The sequence below is a fragment of the Palaemon carinicauda genome, chromosome 9, assembly GCF_036898095.1.
Source record: "Palaemon carinicauda isolate YSFRI2023 chromosome 9, ASM3689809v2, whole genome shotgun sequence".
NCBI lineage: Eukaryota > Metazoa > Arthropoda > Malacostraca > Decapoda > Palaemonidae > Palaemon > Palaemon carinicauda.
The window spans coordinates 58,982,288-59,002,939 of NC_090733.1; the positions used below are offsets into that span (position 1 = coordinate 58,982,288).

Below are 20,652 nucleotides of genomic sequence, written 5' to 3' on the forward strand. Positions count from 1 at the left end.
TAGAAACTTATATGATGTCTGGCAACTATTTTTCTGAAGGTAGCTTGATGTTAGAAAAGTAGAAAACTGGTTTCCTATCAGTGCTCTCGGGCGTTCATGCATAAGTGGTTATTTGTTGTTCCTTTTGTAATGAACGGTCTAAAGAGGAAGGTTATTTCTTTAGATGAAATAAATTATATTCTTGTTGAGGAATTTGATAATGATAACCTGTTTGATAATGAGAGCACTAGTTCTGAATCCTCCAGTGATGAGTATATTGAAGAAACAAAGTTTTCTTTCGATGCCGAAAGCGAAAATGACTTCTCATTACCGAACGACTGGACAACGAAATTTCACAAAACTATAAAGGGAAAGGAAACACCGAGAGAGAGAGAGAGAGAGAGAGAGAGAGAGAGAGAGAGAGAGAGTAAAGTGGATAAATAATGTACAAATGTATGACGAACATATTTGAAAACTATACAGGAAACGATATGAAGAGAGAGAGAGAGAGAGAGAGAGAGAGAGAGAGAGAGAGAGAGAGAGAGACTTATCCCTTTCCTTTTGTTGCTTATCCAGACGTAAGATTTACGATTGAAGATAAAAAGAACCCATTAGAATATTCAGTATTATGTAGCCATTTGAAATGAAATAATAGTAGTATTAATTGTTTTTTTACTCAACCATTTAATTAATATCCCTACTTTTAACTATAATTACGAATTATAAGCATAAAGAAATTATATTAACTTTGAAAAATTATTAGTGAAATGACCGCTCAGGGCAAAAAAAGCGTGACGGTACGTTAGCGGCAACCTGGTCCAGGGGGGACGCTTAGATGTTTTCTGGCAGAAAATTACGGTAGATTATCGTACAGCAGCCTAGTGCACACTTGCGTCTAGTGGCCGTGTTTACGTGTGGGAGTGTCATCATGGATATACGTACAGTACTATACTGTAATTTTTAACTATTGCTAGATACTGTATCAAACCTTGAAAACCCTTTTTTGTTTTTTGTATCTATAGGAAATAATTCTACATTATTCGGAAAATACTGAAAACAGTAAGCTATGCATAGTACAGTAGTAAATACTACAGTCATAGAAAATTATCAAAACTTTAACAACTTTTTATTGTTTTATTTATCCATAAAAGAAATTTTGTACAGTATTTTATAAAAAAATCTATAAGAAGGATTTCTTACAGTATTGTTAAGATAAAAGCTTTCTGGCCACTTGAGATTTTGTCTTGAATTGCTCTTTCCACCTTTCCATTGCTGTGAGAAACACCCATAAAGATTTAAACTCATTTACTTATTCTACTTCTCCCTCTGATAGTTGTATTTTAATGGTCTCTCTTTGGCGTCCAATTTTCATACTTTTGGTTTTCTCTCTGTTTATCACTAATTTATACCTATTGCACTGTTCCTCCACCATTCCCAACACTCTGAAGTTCCTCCTAGGTTTCTACTAAAAGCACTACGTCATCTGGAAATCTCAAGTGAGATACTTTTGTCCTTCCTATATCTATGCCACCCTCATAATCTCCGAGGGCCATTCTCATCACCCATTCTAAGTATAAGTTGAAGAGGTATGGTGACAGTGGGCAACCCTGTATAACCCCACCAGTGGTTATGAACTCTTCTGTGAAACAACGTCCTTTTTTTACCCTAGCTGATGTCGTTTCATACAATCTCCTCATGGTTTCCAGTATTTTTGGTTCTAATCCCCATTCTTTCAAAAACCCTAATCATTCCTTCCTTCCATATGGAGTCAAACGCTTGTCTGAAATCAATAAATACATACAGATCTTTTTCCTTCTCCCAGAATTTTCCTATGATTTGTGAGAAAGTGAATACATGATCAATTGTTCCTCTACCCACCCTAAATCCTGCTTGCCCCTCATCAATTACTTCCTCTTCTTGCCTAGTTACTCTATTTTGTATGATTTTTGCTACAACTTTATAAGCATGTGGTAATAGACTGATAGGCCTAAATTTTGCATAAGGTGGTGTCCCATTTCTTGTGAGTTGGAATTATAATGTTTTTAATCCAATCATTTGGAGCCTCTTGTCCATCTACTATATCCTTACATAAGTTACACAATCATTTTCTACCATTTCACCACCAACTTTCCCACTTGACATAGCTCTTAAAGTTTTTTCACTTCTACTATCAAGAGATCTGGTGTTAATTTACATACATGCAACAAAAAAGAGAGAGAGAGAGAGAGAGAGAGAGAGAGAGAGAGAGAGAGAGAGAGAGTGAGAGAGAGAGAGAGAGAGAGAGAAAGTGTGTGTGTGTGTGTTTTAGTCATTTTTTGGTTACCTTACATTTTACACTTGGTGTAGGATAAATATTAATACATGCATTGCAAAAAATCATCTAATAATATATTTACAGTACTGTACTATGATGTGAACAAAACCTTGATTTTTTTCAGCTCAGACCAACAAGTTTATGCATTATCCATTCTAAAAGAATCATGACTTTTGAAAAGATAATTGTGCATCATTAAAACATTTCTACTTTAGTTTTCAATTTTAGGTGCATTTCAACCATCAACTATCAGTTACTTTTTTACTCAACTGTATCATTGAGTGTTGTTAGATACTAACGAGTGCTTTGTTAAAACAAACGATAAGTGTGGTGTGGCAGTGACTAACCGCCGCGAAAAGCCAGGGCTGACTGTAAAACTAAACATAGTCCTTCATAAGAAGAATTAAAAGGGAACTTCATTCGCAATAATGGCAATTCAAATCATACTTTTACCTTTGGCATATGTCAGTGAATGAATATCACTGAACTGTAACAGATCCCTTGAACAAGCCTCTCAAGAAGACATAGAGAAGTCAGATTAAATTCTTTTAAATTTATTAGCAAGTAACTTTCTAAAAAAAAAGTAAAATTACAATCTGTAAAATGGGAAGAGTTGATGATTCTAACTTGGTGATAACGACTAGAAAATTGAAAAACAATGGGATATGATCTATTCATACAGTGGGATTGCTATATATCTCCATATGATCCCAATACTATACTACAGAGCCAGGGCAATTACAATGAAAGAAACTGTGAAACTTCTATTTTAAGGATGGATGTCAATATTTAACCAGCTTGGAGAGAGAAGCAATATGAACCCAGGGGAGGTTCATGGATATAACAATACTGAATAAGTTGATAGTTTGTTCATTTAAAGACAACAAGCTTTTCTGAAAACAAATGTCATGGGGAAAGATCATATATTGTGTACTTAACTTTTTAGCAAAAACTGATGATGCCTGATCTTCTGTTTGAACTCCCTTCAAATTTGAGTACTTTTCCAAGTTTTCTGGAGACGCATAAACAGCTAACCCTGGCAGGAGTAGACGGTTTCTTGCTTTGTGAGGAGTTGTTTCTATAACATCTCCCTTTGATCCAAGACCTGAAAAAAATGAACTTCATCTTGACAACTTGGTTGACACATTATGCAGATGTCTCATGCCCTTCATCATTAGTCAGCATATCATTTCAGTACTACAAAAACAAAGTCTAAAGTTCTCCAAATATTGCATTTTGCTGAAATGCCACATACTGTATCTTCTAAAGAAAATGATCCTAATCAATACAAATAAATCTGTTCTACATAGACTATTCATGAATATACACAAAATCCCAAACAAGAAAACTATAGAAACTATTTTAAGGCAATGTGGGTCAGAACATGCCCACCTAGCATGAAAGATCCAATGTGGAGAACAATCTCCCTTCTTGTGTAGTTAAGCTATATGCAACAAAATAAAGGAGTTAAGAAGTTGGATCTAAAAGCAAATGTTATGGACTTCCGTAAAAATATATTTTGATGAATAAAAATTTCCTCTCATGACAACCCCATTACATTTATTGAGCTGAAACTGTTTATGATACAGAACTTCAAAGACAGTTACAGGGTTTAAATGCGGAACTGCTTAAATCCAAAGTTCTCAAAATAAGGAGCTCAAGGATTGGACTGGAAGTATTTAAAGAACAATGAAGTATTTGCTTGTACGGCCCTTGTAAGAAAAAAATAACACTCGAAGACTGCTAAAGGTAAAGAAATAGTCGTCACAGTTGGATGGTCATAGATTGGTGAAGATGCTATCCCAGATTCTATGACACTAGTAAAATGTGGAAAAATAGCATTCCATTACATGCAAATCCGAGGTAAAAAAAACCCATTCATCCATAAGTAATAATCCTTAACACAAAGTTGTCTAATACCTCAATAATTCTGGCCATCCGCCATTAGAATTGAAAAGGAAACTGCAAGAGTTGTTTGACATCTCGTCCCATCAACCTGAACTAAAAGATTACCCCAATTATATTTGAAAAGAAACAAAGTGGCCAAAACACTAATTCTATGCATTAGCAACTTGACATGGAAAGCTTTTTTCTGACACATCCTATTATGTAACTGAAACAATGGACCTAACTCAAGAGATGGTGTTCTTGGTAAATTGCATCTCGATCCTACCAAGGAATACTTTGTCTTCCATAAAACAGTAGCCATAGCAGGGCAGAGGAAAATGGACTTCATCCCTTCTACCCTTGGAAGAGACAGCATCACTAATGGTGCAGTGAGCAATATTGTGATCTTTCCATCGGCATCTTTTCAAGGAAGTCTAGAGCAAAGCATAGACTAAGATGTCTGTATCCAATGTAAGGTTCAATATGAAAGTCCAATCTAGATGCCCATATGAAGATTTTATTAAAATACATATGACCAAAGAGAGATCCCAGTTACGTATATGGCTTTACTGATCATGGATGTACTTCCTTCTAAAAGTATGGACAGAGCTTTTTAAATGTGCCAGACGTAATGTCGAGAAACCTATGCTAAACCTGATCTACATACCACTGAAAAGCTTTGCCATCTGGAAAAAGAACCAATCTGTTAAGCTCAAGGAAAAAGCTTAGCTAGGATCAAGAACCAATCTGCCATACCAACCACAGGTTAGATGCTGTATGGTCCACAAGATTTTCTTGTAAAAACTAAAACATGGAATCCAATAAGCCATGACATAACAAAGAAATATTGTCATCCCTACCCTAGGGCCAGTGTATCAATGTGCATAGCACAGACTCATTGTATATAAGGGAGACCCTTATCAAACTCTATCAAACCCATCCCAGCACTTCCAAAATAGAATTTGTCTGCTAATTGAGGACATGGTACATGGTCCCCCACAGAAAATCATTACTAACACTGAAGATAATACTTACCTGGCTGTTTGTTTTCATCTGGAAACTATCTTTTCAACAGCGTCTTGTGAGAGAATGAACTGTTGTTAATGCTCCTACTTTTGGTCAAAGATTATGAAAATTCAACCCAACTTTTTTTAAGTTACATACAGTGCTGCTAATCAATTTCTGAATTAACTATATATGTGCTTCTAGCATTTGGTGATAGTCTTGATGCATGCTCTGATATTTTGCCAGTATAATATTTCAACAGTAAATTTTCTATCATATATGACATAGCAGCTCTTCTGTGCTTTCGTAGATTTAGAGAAGGCTTATGATAGAATACCAAGAGAAATTATGTTTTAGTGCTTACTAGAGAGGAAAATCCAAGAAATTGATTAAAATGGGTGAGATGATGTAAAAAAGAACAAGGGTAAAAGTAATAACAGAAGTTAGGGATACAGAGACCTTTAAAGTTAGTGTTGGATTACACCAAGGGTCAGCATTATTGCCATTTTTATTTGTGCTGGTCATAATTGTGTCAAGTGAAGAGATGAAAAATGAATAGTTTTGGAAGTTGCTATATGCAGATGATTTGGTGATTATTGTTGAAAATGAGGAAGATTGATTGATTTGGAGTTTTCAAGCTGAATGACATCGAATACATCAATACCACTAGCATAGTACGACACATCATGTCCAAGAATCTTGGCCAAGATGAACCTGCTATCATCACCTCAAGCCTCAAACAGATATCTATTTCTTTTGGTGCTATGAATGGGGCATTGGGTCAACAAATGGCTCACTATCAAGGGTACCAAACAGTTGTCGCAACATGCTTGGTGTTGGCCAGTTAGCAGAAACTCACGTGTCAAGCGAGTGTGACTAAAACGGAGACGACAAAGAGTAGTCTCCCAGTTTCGGGCCATCGTGTTATACAATACCTCCTAAGAGATATGATACTCATTAATTCTCTCATTTTATTTTCAACTAAATTATCCCAATCCTCTTGCCCAATATTTTATAAATTTCTTAATTCTATGTAAAAAAAAATCATTACAGAGAATGGAATACCTTCTTGGTAGCAACTCAGCTGCCATATTCGTTGCCAATAATGCCTTCTCATTTCCAGACACACCTACTTGTGCCAGAACCCTGTGGAAATCGAAATGTTATACCTATCAACCCAATAATAAAAAGCCATTCTAAAAGCTTTAAAACTGAAGGATTACTGGAATCAAAAACTTTTAAAGCTTGTAGGACACTTCTTGCTTCACTAAAATTTCCCTCATCTTTTAACGCTATTTTCTCAATAGTGGTTAGTAAACCATACTGTTCCGCAGTAACTACATAAGAACCTAGAGGATACGCTTGTCTACAATCAAAAGCACTACTATATACTAAAATTCCAATGCCAGCATCAGATTTGGAGCCATCAGTATATATAAAAATCGATTCTCTGTGTTCTTCAACATGTTCCATAAAGAGAGACCTGACTAGTAAGTCAGTCATGTTCTTTTTCATCACAATGAAATATTTACAGAAAGTTATCTCTAGTAATTTTCATGGAGGGGTTGATAATATCTTACATAGGAGCACTTCTGCTCTAGCTGTATCTAGATTATCTACTAATGTTTTTACCCAAAAACCATAAGGTTGAGGAGATTTTGGGTGCAACTCAAAATATCTACAATGTTTTACAAGGTTTGCAGTCTAATAGGCTAGAGAATTAGGAAGTCTTTGCAACTTGAAGGTATACCAAACCATAGCAGACTTTCGGTAAAGGTCTAAAGGTAATTCCCAGCGTCAACAAGGAGACTTGGGATAGGCAAGGATCTAAAGGCTTCTGTAGTCAATCTGATACCAGAATGGTGTACAAAATCTAAAAACTTTAATCGGCTTGAGGAGCCTCATTGATTGATTGATTTGAGGTTTTCTGGTATCCTTACATCTAAAGTCATTGACGAGAATTGCTCTCTGAAAGATTTGACTCAAAAACTTATTCTTGTTTGCTCTAGCTTCAGGGGCTAGAGTTAGTGAAATAGTGGCCCTTTCCAGAGAAGAGGGCCATATCCAATTTACTGAAATGGGTGAACTGAATCTTTTTCCAGACCCAACGTTTCTCGCCAAGAATGAGCTAATCACCTGGAGAATCTGCCCTCTGAAGGAAGATGTCTCACTGTGTCCAGTGGAGTGTCTAAAGGTCTATCTTCGTAGAACTTTAGACTTCGGGGGAGGACAGCTCTTTAAAGGGGAAACATTGGGCTCAAATTTATCCCTGAAACTGCTAAGGGCGAAGATCACCTACTTCATTCGCAGAGCGGATCCTGACAGTACACCCACAGGTCATGATCCCAGGAAAATTGGTTTATCGTTGAACTTTTTCCAGCTCATGGATTTCAAGCACCTTCGCTCGTACACTGGATGGAAGTCATCAAGAGTATTCTTCAAGCACTACGCGAAGCAAGTGCAAGAGTTAAAGAGACACGTGGTGGCGGCAGGTAGTGTACTAAAACCTGTCGCTTAGTGCTGCGAGGAACAGTGAATTATTTGGGACTATAATTCTATAGGGTGTACATGTAGGCATATTACAGTGTAACATGGTAAGTGAAATGTCGTCAAGGTGACATTATGGACTGTTCCAGTGTATGAAAGTGAAGAAACGTAGACTTAACACTAGTGCCGTGTGTTTTTTACACAAGCGTAAATAGACATACCTTTCAGAAAAGTAATAGAAAATTACTGAATTTTCTATGGAGTGGCATGCAATTTTTATTTCAGATAAAACAAGCATTTCTGAGCGGGCCTGTATGCTCTATGTTTATGTTTATTGTTTTTTGCATCTTATTTCCCCCCAAACATATGAAATAAAGTTATGTCTGAGTATTACTCTTATTCCTTACTATTCTGCATAATAACCTGAACAATGATAGTGACTTTGTTCCTGAACGTATACAAACCTTTACTACTATGCTTACCTAGTTTCGACACGAATATATACTTATACGTTGTGGTATACAGCTGAGCTGACACACCTTACATGCTAGGACAGCTGATGCGAACCCTGGTTCGTTGTAGAATATAAACTTTGGCTAAAGGCATACAAGGAGACATGTATGCCACTCTGGTTACTAAATTGTTCATATGAAATATGCAAACTTCGAGACTTTTCCCCGAGTCTAGACTGACTTCCCTGTAGGGGGCAGGAAGCACTAACATAGTTCATGATTAAAAGTAATGACGTATAACGGTAATGTCATAAGTCTCTAGGTCTAAATGACCAAGGAAATATTGTCTTGAGGTTAAGGCACGATTGGAAAATCCACAGATACTATAATGCTCTGGTAAACTTCCCTCAGGACGACATGGCCTGAGCCCAAAAAACGGATTTTGAGCGAAGCGAAAAATCTATTTTGGGTGAGATAGCCATGTCATCCTGATGGACCAGCCCTCCTTTCTATAAAAGGCCTTGGCAGGACCCCTCCCAATAATACTGTATCTGCAGTACCGGCTCAACGCTACAAGGAATAAAGACGGCGGCGATTGTGGCACCATCTGAGTCCTCAAACAGTAATGGAGGAAGGGAACCTTATTAATAGCTCCTCTTTTATTTTGCCACTTTTCCCCTCGAAGCGTAAACGCTATTCGGGGTGCAGATTGCTATGTGGCGTGTCAAGAATACGTCCCCTGATATTATGCGATATCCTTAAAGGAAACTTTAAGGATATTCGCGCCAGGAGTTAGAATTCAGAAGACCTTAAGTTAAATTCTCTGGGAATATCACTGTAGTCAAATATACCCTAGGAAGCTACTTAAAGGAACCTTCCATCAGGACGACATGGCTATCTCACCCAAAAATAGATTTTTGGGCTCAGGCCATGTCGTCCTGATCGAAGGTTCCTTCAGTAGCTTCCTAGGGAATATTTAACTACAGTGATATTCCTAAAGAATTAAACTAAAGGTCTCCAGAATTCTAACTTCTGGCACGAATATCCCTAAAGTTGCCTTTTAGGATATCGCATAATAACAGGGGACGTATTCTTGACACGCCACATAGCTATCTGCACCCCACATAGCATTTACGCTTCGAGGGGGTAAAGTGGCAAGATAAAGGAAGAGCCATTACAAAACTCTTCTCCTCCATTACTGTTTGAGCACTCGGATGACGTCATATTCACCGCCATCTTGGATGACGTCGCATCCGCCCGCCATCTTCATTCCTTTATCTGTAGCGTCCTGACCAGGTCTTTTTCCCAGTGCTTTTCACTATTTTGATAACCATGTCGCAATCTTCAGCCTCTTCTACCTCTTGAAAGTTGAGTATTTACCTCTTATATCGTATAAATGTAGCTCTGGCCGTAAAGTAACTTTTCTCTCAAAATAAATAAGGTTTTGTTTCGTGGCAGAGCTGTTGCCTAGACTGGAGGCGTCTTCGACGCTGTCGTTCGTAACGCATGTGTTATTTAATTAGCCACAACGACCTTCCCGGTACTTATATAGCATAAATCTCATTTTAGCTATGTAGTCTTCATTGCTACGAATTAGTTATATTATGCCGACAGTATTCCTTCGTCTCGGCAAATGACGTGGCCGATCTTGATGCTAGGCTTCCTAGCCTAGGCGCTTTAGTTTACTTTCATGCATGATATAATAAGTGTTCCTGGTGTTATCATATTTAAATGAAGATACTAGGCAAAACATTATATAAGATTTATTGATTGCACATGTTTTCTTCTTCCATGATAGTATACAAGAGCTTTGATGAATCAGGTAGTCGATCTCTCTGTCACTAGGCTAATAGACTAGTGGCTTTAGTATACTGTACTTTCACACATCTCCGCGGTTACCTTTATGTATAAGGTAATCTTTTCTTCCCTCTGAGTGTAGCCTAGGGCTACAATCCTAGCCGTTCTTGCCTTGAAATGTAATTCTGGTAAGGTTAGGCTAGGGTTTTTTGCCCCTTTCCAAGCCATTGTCGATGAGCTTTGTGTTTGGGTCAGGACCTCAGAGTACCTGTCGTGTGCCTCTAGCTGTCCTTTAAGGTGAATGTATTGCCGTGCTACTGTTATAAACACACATTGAGTATGTGTTGTTTCAGATGTATGTAAATGGATAACTGAATACATCCTAATAGTTTTAAGTATTTATTCTATAAAAACAACAGAGTTAAACATCTCCATCACTGAAGGAAGCTGGGTTGGTCCAGATGACCAATTCTGGTGAAGTATAGATATGAACTGACTAAATTATCGATATCACAGATATCGTATGCTCAGTTTATATTAGTCACGTCACAAATTCGGAAGACACCTGCATCCGGTGACGTCACAAACTTTCACACGCTTGAGACAATGTGTTGACGTTAAGAAGAATGTCAAATTGCTGAGGTTTGCATTGTATGTCCTGTTTACGATTTGAATGACTACAGCAAGTCCCAGGGTTAGCTCCTCCAACCAACATGACATATTACGTCATTTGTTTTAAACATGTAATATTAACTATTCTAATTATTACAAATGTACTCCCCTGTTGGACATAGCCGGTTGGTATAGGGGGCTCTGCCCCCCTAGACTGCACTCGGAGGGGTCATGAGATTCCCTTCTCCCTGTAGTCTAGCGACTAGTCCTGTGCTTGCAGACCCTAGGCTGAAGTATATTGAATATTCTTTGGTCTAGGATAGACAAACATGGGAATTCTGTTTCTCTTATAGTTTGGGACGGAATGATGATGCCGGTCCCTTTACTGTATTAGCCCACCCTAGGCTGGAGAATGTACTCTCCTTATGCCTGGAATGGCGCTGATACTGAAACAGAGTTCCCTTGTTGGCGTGACAGGGACGGCATGCGCCGGCTCCTCTCACACCTTACACAGGACCCTTTCCCTGTCCCTTCTGTTCTTTGGTGAAGGCTAGCCATCACACCTCTGTGTCCGCTGTTCTACAATCTCACCGAGTGCCGGCGGGTTGTAGGGCCGGCTCGGTCTTCAGTCTGTTAGGCCTAGCCGTTCAGGTTTCCTGGGACGGCTTTTCTACAGGCCTACATACTGGCTGGAGACCCCCTTTTGCTTTAGAATGTTCTTCAGTCCTCCCTTGGACTGCCATCCGTTGCCCTTGTCTGACTGATAAAGGCAGGGCTGCGGATGGGTGGAAGCCTGATCATGGTATGTTCTCCCCTTCCATCCGAACCCTCATTCCAGAGGAAGGCAGTGTCTGGGTGGCTTTGCCACCACCCTTTCATCTTCCTTCACTCATTACTTTTTCTCTCTCTATGGGCTAGTGCTGGCAACTACGTAGACTGCCGGCCACTGACCCTGCCGGCAGAAGGCAGGCAGAGTTTGTGGTTCGACAGCCAATAATTCAACGTCACATCTGACTCTGCCGGCGAGAGCCGGCAGTGTATGCTCTGGATCACCACTCAGTCACATTGTATGATGGCTGAGTTGGTGCGCCTTCAGTCGGTGGCCCACCGGCAGCCGGCGGATCGCCCGGCAGGCTGGAGGGTTGTCAATGATTCGGCGGGCCACCGGCTATGCATAGCTTTCACCATTACCCAGTCACCCTGAATGATGACTAGGATGGTATGCCTTCGGTCGGCGGTCCGCCGGCAGTCTGGTGGACCATCAATATGCCGACGGATTGCTAGCCATATAGATATGAATTGTTGTGCCACTTGAATTATCTCCAAGTACTAGCCTGGCCGGTAATATGCCGGTAATGCCTATTGTATAGGAATATACAATAGCCAGTACATCTGTAGTATTGAAACATACCACCAATAGATAAGTTTTCCATCATAATCTGTGCGTCCATGCACAGTCTCTTGTTGAGACCTACCTGAATTGGGGACTGAATCCCCCCTTTTCTTTATGCTGATTGTTCATCAGCCCCCTTAATCCTCATTATTGATTCTTTGGAAATGGGTGTTGTTTACACTACTCTATCCCTATGGACTAGAATCTTCCATTGAACCCCTTACAGAGGGTGCCCTAGAATTAATAGTGAGGAAGGTTGCAGCAGTTGGCTGGGCAGGATTCACACGTATGTGTCTTTCCTATTTCATTTCCAGCTTACCTATCCTAAGCTTACACGATAGAAAGGAATCCTATTATAATTATTGTTGTTTAACTTGTATGTTGATGGAGTGGTGAGAGAGGTCAATGCTTGAGTGCTTGGACGAGGATTAAAACTGGTAGACGAGAATGACCATGAATGGGAGGTAAATCAGTTGTTGTTTGCGGATGATACTGTACTGGTTGCAGACACAGAAGAGAAGCTTGGCCGATTAGTGACAGAATTTGGAAGTGTGTGTGAGAGAAGGAAGTTGAGAGTTAATGTGGGTAAGAGTAAGGTTATGAGATGTACGAGAAGGGAAGGTGGTGCAAGGTTGAATGTCATGTTGAAGCTTGGCCGATTAGTGACAGAATTTGGAAGTGTGTGTGAGAGAAGGAAGTTGAGAGTTAATGTGGGTAAGAGTAAGGTTATGAGATGTACGAGAAGGGAAGGTGGTGCAAGGTTGAATGTCATGTTGAATGGAGAGGTACTTGAGGAAGTGGATCAGTTTGAGTACTTGGGGTCTGTTGTTGCAGCAAATGGTGGAGTGGAAGCAGATGTACGTCAGAGAGTGAATGAAGGTTGCAAAGTGTTGGGGGCAGTTAAGGGAGTAGTAAAAAATAGAGGGTTGGGCATGAATGTAAAAAGAGTTCTATATGAGAAAGTGATTGTACCAACTGTGATGTATGGATCGGAGTTGTGGGGAATGAAAGTGACGGAGAGACAGAAATTGAATGTGTTTGAGATGATGTGTCTAAGGAGTATGGCTGGTGTATCTCGAGTAGATAGGGTTAGGAACAAAGTGGTGAGAGTGAGAGGGTGTAAGAAATGAGTTAGCGGCTAGAGTGGATATGAATGTGTTGAGGTGGTTTGGCCATGTTGAGAGAATGGGAAATGGCTGTCTGCTAAAGAAGGTGATGAATGCAAGAGTTGATGGGAGAAGTACAAGAGGAAGGCCAAGGTTTGGGTGGATGGATGGAGTGAAGAAAGCTCTGGGTGATAGGAGGATAGATGTGAGAGAGGCAAGAGAGCATGCTAGATATAGGAATGAATGGCGAGCGATTGTGACGCAGTTCCGGTAGGCCCTGTTGCTGCCTCCGATGCCTTAGATGACCGCGGAGGTAGCAGCAGTAGGGGACTCAGCATTATGAAGCTTCATCTGTGGTGGATAATGTGGGAGGGTGGGCTGTGGCACCCTAGCAGTACCATCTAAACTCGGTTGAGTCCCTTGTTAGGCTGGAGGAACGTAGAGAGTAGAGGTCCCCTTTTTTGTTTTGTTTCATTGTTGAATTAATAGTGAGGAAGGTTGCAGCAGTTGGCTGGGCAGGATTCACACGTATGTGTCTTTCCTATTTCATTTCCAGCTTACCTATCCTAAGCTTACACGATAGAAAGGAATCCTATTATAATTATTGTTGTTTAACTTGTATGTTGATGGAGTGGTGAGAGAGGTCAATGCTTGAGTGCTTGGACGAGGATTAAAACTGGTAGACGAGAATGACCATGAATGGGAGGTAAATCAGTTGTTGTTTGCGGATGATACTGTACTGGTTGCAGACACAGAAGAGAAGCTTGGCCGATTAGTGACAGAATTTGGAAGTGTGTGTGAGAGAAGGAAGTTGAGAGTTAATGTGGGTAAGAGTAAGGTTATGAGATGTACGAGAAGGGAAGGTGGTGCAAGGTTGAATGTCATGTTGAATGGAGAGGTACTTGAGGAAGTGGATCAGTTTGAGTACTTGGGGTCTGTTGTTGCAGCAAATGGTGGAGTGGAAGCAGATGTACGTCAGAGAGTGAATGAAGGTTGCAAAGTGTTGGGGGCAGTTAAGGGAGTAGTAAAAAATAGAGGGTTGGGCATGAATGTAAAAAGAGTTCTATATGAGAAAGTGATTGTACCAACTGTGATGTATGGATCGGAGTTGTGGGGAATGAAAGTGACGGAGAGACAGAAATTGAATGTGTTTGAGATGATGTGTCTAAGGAGTATGGCTGGTGTATCTCGAGTAGATAGGGTTAGGAACAAAGTGGTGAGAGTGAGAGGGTGTAAGAAATGAGTTAGCGGCTAGAGTGGATATGAATGTGTTGAGGTGGTTTGGCCATGTTGAGAGAATGGGAAATGGCTGTCTGCTAAAGAAGGTGATGAATGCAAGAGTTGATGGGAGAAGTACAAGAGGAAGGCCAAGGTTTGGGTGGATGGATGGAGTGAAGAAAGCTCTGGGTGATAGGAGGATAGATGTGAGAGAGGCAAGAGAGCATGCTAGATATAGGAATGAATGGCGAGCGATTGTGACGCAGTTCCGGTAGGCCCTGTTGCTGCCTCCGATGCCTTAGATGACCGCGGAGGTAGCAGCAGTAGGGGACTCAGCATTATGAAGCTTCATCTGTGGTGGATAATGTGGGAGGGTGGGCTGTGGCACCCTAGCAGTACCATCTAAACTCGGTTGAGTCCCTTGTTAGGCTGGAGGAACGTAGAGAGTAGAGGTCCCCTTTTTTGTTTTGTTTCATTGTTGAATTAATAGTGAGGAAGGTTGCAGCAGTTGGCTGGGCAGGATTCACACGTATGTGTCTTTCCTATTTCATTTCCAGCTTACCTATCCTAAGCTTACACGATAGAAAGGAATCCTATTATAATTATTGTTGTTTAACTTGTATGTTGATGGAGTGGTGAGAGAGGTCAATGCTTGAGTGCTTGGACGAGGATTAAAACTGGTAGACGAGAATGACCATGAATGGGAGGTAAATCAGTTGTTGTTTGCGGATGATACTGTACTGGTTGCAGACACAGAAGAGAAGCTTGGCCGATTAGTGACAGAATTTGGAAGTGTGTGTGAGAGAAGGAAGTTGAGAGTTAATGTGGGTAAGAGTAAGGTTATGAGATGTACGAGAAGGGAAGGTGGTGCAAGGTTGAATGTCATGTTGAATGGAGAGGTACTTGAGGAAGTGGATCAGTTTGAGTACTTGGGGTCTGTTGTTGCAGCAAATGGTGGAGTGGAAGCAGATGTACGTCAGAGAGTGAATGAAGGTTGCAAAGTGTTGGGGGCAGTTAAGGGAGTAGTAAAAAATAGAGGGTTGGGCATGAATGTAAAAAGAGTTCTATATGAGAAAGTGATTGTACCAACTGTGATGTATGGATCGGAGTTGTGGGGAATGAAAGTGACGGAGAGACAGAAATTGAATGTGTTTGAGATGATGTGTCTAAGGAGTATGGCTGGTGTATCTCGAGTAGATAGGGTTAGGAACAAAGTGGTGAGAGTGAGAGGGTGTAAGAAATGAGTTAGCGGCTAGAGTGGATATGAATGTGTTGAGGTGGTTTGGCCATGTTGAGAGAATGGGAAATGGCTGTCTGCTAAAGAAGGTGATGAATGCAAGAGTTGATGGGAGAAGTACAAGAGGAAGGCCAAGGTTTGGGTGGATGGATGGAGTGAAGAAAGCTCTGGGTGATAGGAGGATAGATGTGAGAGAGGCAAGAGAGCATGCTAGATATAGGAATGAATGGCGAGCGATTGTGACGCAGTTCCGGTAGGCCCTGTTGCTGCCTCCGATGCCTTAGATGACCGCGGAGGTAGCAGCAGTAGGGGACTCAGCATTATGAAGCTTCATCTGTGGTGGATAATGTGGGAGGGTGGGCTGTGGCACCCTAGCAGTACCATCTAAACTCGGTTGAGTCCCTTGTTAGGCTGGAGGAACGTAGAGAGTAGAGGTCCCCTTTTTTGTTTTGTTTCATTGTTGAATTAATAGTGAGGAAGGTTGCAGCAGTTGGCTGGGCAGGATTCACACGTATGTGTCTTTCCTATTTCATTTCCAGCTTACCTATCCTAAGCTTACACGATAGAAAGGAATCCTATTATAATTATTGTTGTTTAACTTGTATGTTGATGGAGTGGTGAGAGAGGTCAATGCTTGAGTGCTTGGACGAGGATTAAAACTGGTAGACGAGAATGACCATGAATGGGAGGTAAATCAGTTGTTGTTTGCGGATGATACTGTACTGGTTGCAGACACAGAAGAGAAGCTTGGCCGATTAGTGACAGAATTTGGAAGTGTGTGTGAGAGAAGGAAGTTGAGAGTTAATGTGGGTAAGAGTAAGGTTATGAGATGTACGAGAAGGGAAGGTGGTGCAAGGTTGAATGTCATGTTGAATGGAGAGGTACTTGAGGAAGTGGATCAGTTTGAGTACTTGGGGTCTGTTGTTGCAGCAAATGGTGGAGTGGAAGCAGATGTACGTCAGAGAGTGAATGAAGGTTGCAAAGTGTTGGGGGCAGTTAAGGGAGTAGTAAAAAATAGAGGGTTGGGCATGAATGTAAAAAGAGTTCTATATGAGAAAGTGATTGTACCAACTGTGATGTATGGATCGGAGTTGTGGGGAATGAAAGTGACGGAGAGACAGAAATTGAATGTGTTTGAGATGATGTGTCTAAGGAGTATGGCTGGTGTATCTCGAGTAGATAGGGTTAGGAACAAAGTGGTGAGAGTGAGAGGGTGTAAGAAATGAGTTAGCGGCTAGAGTGGATATGAATGTGTTGAGGTGGTTTGGCCATGTTGAGAGAATGGGAAATGGCTGTCTGCTAAAGAAGGTGATGAATGCAAGAGTTGATGGGAGAAGTACAAGAGGAAGGCCAAGGTTTGGGTGGATGGATGGAGTGAAGAAAGCTCTGGGTGATAGGAGGATAGATGTGAGAGAGGCAAGAGAGCATGCTAGATATAGGAATGAATGGCGAGCGATTGTGACGCAGTTCCGGTAGGCCCTGTTGCTGCCTCCGATGCCTTAGATGACCGCGGAGGTAGCAGCAGTAGGGGACTCAGCATTATGAAGCTTCATCTGTGGTGGATAATGTGGGAGGGTGGGCTGTGGCACCCTAGCAGTACCATCTAAACTCGGTTGAGTCCCTTGTTAGGCTGGAGGAACGTAGAGAGTAGAGGTCCCCTTTTTTGTTTTGTTTCATTGTTGAAGTCGGCTACCCGCCAAAATTGGGGGAAGTGCCTTGGTATATGTATGTATGTATGTATTATTATATTTAAGTTTACTGTGATAGATTCCAATATACTCATTTTCTTTTCCTCTCTTTACAGGACTACGTCCAGTGTAAGAGCGCGTTCTGCAGCATTCGACGCAAGGACTTTTATGGCCATCTGGGGTGCCAGACTCACTCCCGCTGCTCCATCACGAAGGGGCCTCTGAGGTATTGGGACCCGCAGGTATGTACCACGTGTAAAGACCTGCTTAGTGAGGGGTTTGAGACTTCCCAGTCTGCGGAGTCAAGGGACATTGCTCGGGAGAAACTACACAAATGGGTGCGTGGTTTCCAGAAGAACTCCACGGGGCCTTACCTGCCAAACGAGCGCATAAGATCCATGCTTTTCCTTAGGGCATCTGCGGATGCTGTGGTCCCTCAGCCTTGCCCTGAGATCCCATGCATCCAGCTGTCAGTCGATTCAAACGTCTCGGATGCAATGAAGGACATCCACATAGAGGATGATAGGATGTCAGAGGTGTCCGAGGTGTCAGAGGACACCGAGAAGGACCTTTTGGCCGAAGGTCAGGAAGAGGAGTCTACGGTGGCTCCTGAGTCGGAGGAGGAGGATGTCGGATCATTCTCCGTATCATCGGTTCCTGCCCCAGAACCCAGACCCTCTACATCATACGCTCCATTGCCTACAAAGCCGGATGATACCATGGCTGCCATTCAGGCAATGATGGCGATCTTCGACGAGAAGAAATAACAGAGGGATGCGGATCTCAAGAAGGAGAGCCTTCCCATGATGCTTCACCGGGGGTCTCAAACGAGACTCAACGTCAAGGAGCTTCCCTCCTGTTCCGAGATCAATTCATGGAAGCATGCCGAGCACATGCCCATTACCAACGACAAGATTGTTATCTCGGACAAGCTGGGTGCCGTCCCCGTTGAAGACGTGGAATTCTGGCCCAGCTTTGAATCCTACCCGCCTGCTTCGTTCGTCTTAAGACGGAACCCGTTTCCAAGGAGGAAACAGAGCCTAAGGAGGTCATAGTATTTGACCATTCTAAGGCTCAGGCTTTGTTCGCTGGCTGCCTGAAGGACAGGGGCTACACCAATTCTAAGGTGCCGGCCCTCAGCAAGAAACATCCATCCTTTCTTGCACCCAATACTATGGTCTTCCCCTTCGCGGAGAAGCCCTTAAAGGCAGTACTGAAGGCAGTGGAGATGGGGAAACCTTGCCCTACACTGGAAGAGTGTAGGCCCCTCTCCCTAGCCTTACCACCTGACGACAAGGACTGGAAAGATATTCAGCTAACCTTCTCAGTCGGGAAGTTGGAGGCTGACATCGCTGGACGCCAGTTCAGCGAGAATCTCCCCAAGCTATCCGAGATTCTCCTCCGTAGAGAACAGGATACGAAGGAGAGACTGGCTGCTTCTCTCTCCCTACAAGTGACCATGGAGACAATGGCCGGCGAACAGAGGACACCGGACATGTTCATGGTCCTATCCAAGACACACTCGGCGACCCTGACAAAAGACTTCTACAGCTTCGTCAGGGCACAACGGGCGTGTAGAGAGTTCGTGTTCTCGTCAGCAACAATCAAACACGAACCTAGGAAGCTGATTTCCTCCAACATATGGGGGAAAGGTCTCTTCCTCACTGACTTGGTCAAGGAGATCGTTGACAAGGCTGCCACGGAGAATAGAAACCTTCTCCAAAAGTGGGGCATGTCAGGGAAAAGGAAATCTTCTCCGGATGAGGATCCCCAACCGAAGAAGAAACATCAACTTCCCGCGACTGCAACGCCACAGCTGGTAGCGCAAGCCCAACCCACCTTCCAACTGGTACCCCAGCAGGTGGTGACTCAATCACCAGCCTTTACTCCCGCCTACGAGTGGCAGACTACTACCTTTCGTGCTAGAGGTAGAGGCTCAGGGAGAGACTCCTCTAGACGTCCCTCCAGAGGGAGATGAGGAAAGGGGGCAAGCGGTCGAGGAGGCAAGCGGTCGAGGAGGCAAGCCCTCTGGAAATCAGAAGCAATGAGTTGCTTCCGGTAGGAGGAAGACTCCGTCTCTTCCGGGATCATTGGACCTTCGATCCCTGGGCTCACAGCATCATCAAGAACGGACTAGGCTGGAGCTGGAGGACAGCACCACCAGCATTTCCTCAATTCTTCCAACAATCAACCCCCGTTCTGGAAGAATACGTCCAAGAACTCTTGAGCAAACGAATGATCACGAGGACAAAGTCCATCAAGTTTCAAGGAAGACTTGTGTTCCAAAGAAAGACTCCGACGAACTCAGAGTCATTCCGGATTTGTCCCCTCTAAACAAGTTCATCGAGAACAACAAGTTCAAGATGCTAACCCTTCAACAACTAAGGGCCCTATTGCCCAAAAAGGCATACACAGTCTCCATAGACATGTCGGACACCTATTGGCATATTCCGATGAATCACCAGATCTCCTCCTACCTAGGATTCAGGCTTCGAAAAAGAAAGTACGCTTTCAGAGCCATGCCCTTCGGACTAAACATAGCCCCAAGGATCTTCACGAAGCTTGCAGACACAATCGTTCAACAACTACGCCTACAAGGCGTCCAGGTGGTGGCTTACCTGGACGATTGGCTGGTGTGGGCAGCATCGGAAGCGGAACGCCAGCCAGCTTCCACGAAAGTGATCCAATTCCTGGAACATCTGGGATTCAAGATCAACAGCAAAAAGTCTCAACTATCTCCAGCTCAGAAGTTCCAATGGCTAGGCATACATTGGGACCTTCAGTCACACTGCCTCTCCATTCCATTAAAGAAGAGGAGGGAAATAGCGAGGTCTGTCAAGAGACTCATCAAATCCAGGTTGATTTCAAGACGGCAACAGGAGCGGGTGCTCGGCTCCCTCCAGTTTGCCTCAGTGACAGACCCAGTGCTGAGAGCACAGCTAAAAGATGCATCAGGAGTCTGGAGAAGATACGCATCAAACGCTCGAAGAGATCTCAAAAGACCACTACTGTACCATCTCGGCTACGATCACTTCTCAAGCCATGGTCAGAGGTCAAGAAGTTCAAGAGGTCAATACCTCTACAACTACCTCCACCCTCAGTCGTCATCCATACGGAAGCATCGCTGGAAGGATGGGGGGGCCACTCCCATCAGCGCAAGACTCAAGGAACTTGGTCCTCCCTGTTCAAGACGTTTCACATCAACATCTTGGAGGCCATGGCAGTCTTCCTAACATTGAAGAAATTGTCCCCTCGTCCCTCAGCCCACGTGCGACTAACTCTGGACAGCGATGTGGTGGTCAGATGTCTGAATCGTCAAGGCTCAAGATCGCCTCAACTCAACCAAGTACTGTTGGCCATCTTCCGACTAGCGGAGAAGAAAAGATGGCACCTATCAGCAGTTCACCTTCAAGGGTTCCGCAATGTGACAGTGGACGCTCTATCTAGGATAGCTCCGATAGAGTCAGAATAGTGCCT

At 42.6% G+C, this 20,652-nt stretch overlaps 1 protein-coding gene across 2 annotated transcripts in view; it reads right to left on the minus strand.

The window, feature by feature from the left end:
* Nucleotides 1-3,060: 3,060 nt before the first annotated feature.
* mRpL9 (mitochondrial ribosomal protein L9) overlaps nucleotides 3,061-20,652 on the minus strand; it is a 207,544-nt gene continuing 189,952 nt past the window's right edge. For both annotated transcript variants that reach the window (XM_068380044.1, XM_068380045.1), the window contains exon 4: nucleotides 3,061-3,398. In XM_068380044.1, coding sequence (XP_068236145.1) covers nucleotides 3,076-3,398 — 323 coding nt within the window. In that variant the 3' untranslated portion in view covers nucleotides 3,061-3,075. The remainder of the gene's footprint in view (nucleotides 3,399-20,652) is intronic.